Here is a 4,886-nt window from a genome sequence, read left to right as displayed (position 1 = left end):
CCGTAGGGGCCTGGATGAAGTGGAGCAATTACAACCTACTTAGTCCCCCCTTCGCTCCCGTGGGCCCCAGAGTTAAAGGCAGAAAGTGCATGCCCCTTCCCCAGGCAGGCCGGTGCGGGAGCGGGGCACTGGCAGCTGAGCGCAGCTGGGCACAGCTGGGCGGCAGTAGCCCCAGCATCTCCCGGGAGCAGGGGTTGGCCTCGCCTGTGTGTGTGTATGGTTGATGATGCGATGTTTGCTTCTCGTGGTGTTAAAGATTTTCACAACTTGCTGGTAACTTTCCTTCTTGTTCAACCTGGGTGTAAGCCCAGTTTCTGCCACGATGCCGTGGTATCGGCATACTTACAAGATGTACAAAAGTTTAAAATTTTGGAGTTGTAGGTGTGCAAAAATACATGTGAAAACGAATGTGTGAGGGAGAATCACCATTAAAGATACCCATGCTTCTTAATACGTACTCCTTCCTGTCAGACTAGAGGTAGCTGCTTAAAACGATTCAGAAATTAGTCACTAGGGAGAATCCATATATATTTGCAAAAAAAGCCCCCTCCAGCTTATGATACATTGTTTGACACGTTTTAAAAGGTACTAAACTGAACTGATGATTTAATATTAAATGAAAGAAAATAAGTGTATTTAGTCATAAATATGTATGTCCATAACAAAGCTTTAAAATACAGCTGTAATGTACTTCTGCCAGGTCATTTAGTGATATCTGCACTTCTTTGGTATCAGTGAGACTTCTTGTGCAGTATGGTGCTACTCACTTTGGCTAAGGATATTGGAATATAATTTCTTTCCTGAGCCCGTTGTCCCATCCATTACTGTACGAAGTAGGAAAAAAAAAACCCTAGGTGTACTACTAGTATCTGCTGTCACTATTGATGTTACACTTGCCTTTCTCCTGAAGGAAGGGCTCATGCTGTTTGGTTATTTTTGACTGGCCACATGGGAAAGCAAAGTCAGTTTTCCACGGGATGTTTTACTTCCAGAAGCACCAGTAATGCAGAACTGCATGCGCGAGGTGGCCCATTTTATGGTTATTAGTGACACTGCAGGTAAATCCCAGATGTTCCAAAATGGACTATGTACAATTCCAAAGTATGTGATAAACCTTAAATCAGCTGTGTTCTCCTAGCAAAGTTTGCTAGGACAGCAATTGTGAAAGCATGCCCTTCTTTAGCTAGACAGTAATGTCTCTTTAAAGGTTAAGCAAGTAATGAAACACGCATGTTATGTGGAATGCAGTGTTTCTTAAACAGTGTTATCTTCTACTGATGTGGAATATGCTTGAAGACAGTTATTTATATTTAATGAACTGTCTTCAAGAGAAGAGATAGTCTTATTATATTGGTCTGATTGGTCACCAAGGCAAGGTAATTCAGAGTGAAGGTTGGCACCATCACCGAAAATCGATTGGTCACCAAGGCAAGGTAATTCAGAGTGAAGGTTGACACTGTCAGCCGCAAGTTGCTGTCACACTACGGCAGCTGTTTCATTTACATCACAGAGGATTTGCAGTGATTCTAGAAGAAACAAAGTAGCCCAAATTTATTTCACAGTTGTTTACACAATGAAGATTTTTCTGGAGTAAATTTAGCTTTTTATGTGTTAGTTTATTTAATGTTACTTTAAGTGAAAATTAAGCAATACCAATAAAAGGGAGAGGAGGATGTTAGTGAACACCTTTGTGTTCATGGTAGAACTTTAACACAAAGTGCCTAGGACCTTCTTTTAGCTCATGAGAACAGAATTTAACAGTATTCTACTGTACAATATATATAGCTCCCTGCAGATGTAAATTGCGAGTATGGAAGACAACCACATTTCAAATGCTATGGTGCTTTAGGTGTTAAGTTTTGTCACCTGTGTCACTGTTAAAGTGTCTACTCGATAACGTTTAACCCAGCATAAACTGGAGACTGAAGTACTGAAGTACTTTTAGACTAAGTACTTTACCTCATAAATATAAATAAATAAAACATTTTAAAATAGCAAAAAGTATTAATTACATTATGGTTATTGAATTTTAGGACTTCTGCAGCATCCTCCTATTTCCTCAAGTTAGCGTGATTTGGATAATTTGCATACAGATCTTGTACTCACACGATTGCTTAAAGTTGTAGGTTTTTCGGTAGGTGGCACTCTTACCTGTGAGTCAGTGGAATGTCAGTGCTGCAGCATGTTGGCATAGAGGGGATGAGGGAGGGAGAGCGTTGATAGTGATCAGTGTTTTCGATGAAGTGTATAATACTGGTTTATTAGTTACAGGGGCTTTTACAATCATAACACTTTTTGCAAAAGACTACATGTTACCAGCTTTGTTAATTTAGCTTAATTAATGTCCCATTGCACGTTAGTTTGAGTTTAGTCTGCTATATAATTTACCAAATATTAATACTTTTTATATATACTGCAGTAATGTTGCTGTAGCTCTTACTAAGGGCTAGGATCCAATTGCTTTAAGAACTTACAGCCACAGGAAAACAAGAGTCAGCGATTCCCTAGAAAACTTACAATCTCACATCTTTTCCATTTTGTTGGTTGCATGGCTAGTGGTCAAAAGTTCTGTTTACAAGCTAAATGAAGTTATTGTTATTGGCAGTATTTCAGAGAATGAAGAGATTTCTGTATATTACTGTTACATATACTCCTGAGATACAAGACATTCTACATGCTAGAATGTTATATCCAACAACTTTGATATATTTATGATTAACAACTGTGTTTGAACTCAGAAGAACATTGCTCTGGCACCTAAACGGAAACAGTATGGAAGATGATATAAACCAAATTTTAGACCTAACATCTTAAGTTGTGCTTGCAGTGTTTTAGCTTCTCTGTCACATTTGTGTGACCCTATTGGCTAGTATCATTGCAACTGGTAACATTATAATACCTCATCGGATGTTCAGTGGTCATCACCCACAGCTTACTACATTTTTTAAAATTTTTTTAAGGTTGCCTTACCAAAATTTATGAATATTATAAGATTGATTAAGAGGATAAGACAACTGGGGTTGTTTGAACGTGTGCATAGAAAAGTTTCAGGAAGTCTTGGAAAATTTTGGGTTTTGTATGTTGTTAAAGTCCAGAATTCCGTGCATGAAAGTCTTTTAGTTATCGATAGGAGGCAAAGGGAGTCTATTAGCCATTATTGTAGAACATGAGCAATTGCTGGGGGAAAGCTTGAAAGTTAACAATTCTTAGTTTAATACTGGAAATTTGGAACACAGAGGTGCAGAATCTGCCTCACAAACATACTGAAGTTTGGTCCAATTTGGTTCAATTTGGAGTTTATTGTAATTTTTGTTATGTCTATTTCATTAGAAATACAAACATATTTAAGCTCTTAAATTGCATATTCAAGTATTAGATATAGGTGTCCCATAGATTTCTCACAGGTACATTTTATTTGCTTTGGCAAGCAGAACAAGTCTGAAGGGGAGATAATTGCTTCTTTTTGTTGTGAATAAAAGGAAATATCACTGGTGCTTGTGACGTAAATTACTTAAGACTAGAGTTAGCCTTGATGTAATTGTGTCTTTTCTATATTGCATTGCAGAGATGGTGAACTGAGTTTGAGTAGATCAATGATCAATAGCTCTGATAAGATAATTCAAAAGGGTGGCTCCTCAATCTTCCAGCATGCTGTAGAAGGTTGGAAAATCAATTCTTCTTTGGTACTGGAAATAAGGTGAGTGTTTTAAATAAAAAGCAGTTCATTTCGTATTACCGTATTACCTTTTCATTTCATATTGCCTGTAATTCTTCTGGTCTGGAAAACAGCCATTTGATTTACGGTTGCAGGTGGATGTTTTATAACTGTACATATTTAGGGTGCAGTGTTAAATGCAACTGAATTACATTAGACTCCAAAGTCAAGTCATCCTTCATGAGAATAAATAAAATGTTTTCATCTGGCTGTGTCAGTCAGACCCGTGCAGTCAGTATCTACGTTATGCATGTCCACATTTAAGCTGGCTGTCTAGAACTCTCTTGCAGTCAGTGGTGAGAAATTGGCACTTTTAGGGCATGATTTCCTCTCATCCTAAAGGTCTGAAATAGGATAGATGGAAGTACCTGAACATACCAATTTTTCTCCCTTAACTATAGAGGGAGCTTAGGCAGACAACTTAGATGTGAGAGTCAAGAGCTAGGATGTCAGGTGCTGCGAATCCAGCCCTGTCTGTGGCTGGTCCAAGTCACAAGGTCAGGCGTTGACAATACCCCTATCTTACGCAGTTTTCTTTCCTGAAATCAGAGGGGCAAAAAGAGCCTTAGGCTCATGCTGGGGGTGGAAACACAGTAGCAGAGTTGAAGTGAGTGATAGTTCTGATGTGTGCTGGTAGGTACAGCGGGTCTACTCACCTTGGGGCCTGAGAGAAGAGAAAGCAGAAGCCTCTTAGTGTGTTGTACTGTCACTGTATCTGCCCTGTCTTAATCAGGAAGGTGGCCAGTGAGAGAGGTGTGTGGAGCATGGGTTGGCAGTGTGGAGGGCTGGGAGTGTTGCATTCTGTGAAAAATGATAGAAAATAACTATTTTTAGCAGGAATTACATAGCAGAGTAGACTTGATTTTCTGAATAGTAAGATGTTGAATAGGAATTGATCTAATTAATGTGGTTTCTATGTCATTTCCCTTTCTACCTGTTTTTTTTTTTATTTAACAGACAGCTTACAAAACCCTTAAACAGGCAATGTTTCACGTATGAAAACATGGCTTCTCTGAATGAGGAACTTAGGTGTTTTTTTTTAATGACTGCTATTTCATGTTCCTAATTCTAAAATATGCAGAAGATATGGGTAGCTCAGAAATGTATGAAGTAAAGGATTGATGTTCGATAAGTCTTGTGCTATGATGGACATAGCGCAGCCCCGCTGCAA

General features: G+C 38.7%; 1 protein-coding gene across 1 annotated transcript in view; it reads left to right on the top strand.

Moving 5' to 3' along the window:
• The first annotated feature begins 322 nt into the window (after positions 1 to 322).
• The window catches only part of ST8SIA4 (ST8 alpha-N-acetyl-neuraminide alpha-2,8-sialyltransferase 4), a 58,194-nt gene continuing 53,630 nt past the window's right edge, over positions 323 to 4,886 (top strand). Inside the window, exons 1-2 of the mRNA XM_009324318.1 lie at positions 323 to 351; positions 3,566 to 3,697. Of these exons, the coding sequence (XP_009322593.1) occupies positions 323 to 351; positions 3,566 to 3,697 (161 nt within the window). The remainder of the gene's footprint in view (positions 352 to 3,565; positions 3,698 to 4,886) is intronic.

This window comes from Pygoscelis adeliae, unplaced genomic scaffold, assembly GCF_000699105.1.
Source record: "Pygoscelis adeliae isolate BGI_AS28 unplaced genomic scaffold, ASM69910v1 Scaffold35, whole genome shotgun sequence".
Classification (NCBI taxonomy): domain Eukaryota; kingdom Metazoa; phylum Chordata; class Aves; order Sphenisciformes; family Spheniscidae; genus Pygoscelis; species Pygoscelis adeliae.
This window is presented reverse-complemented; position numbering and strand designations above follow the sequence as displayed.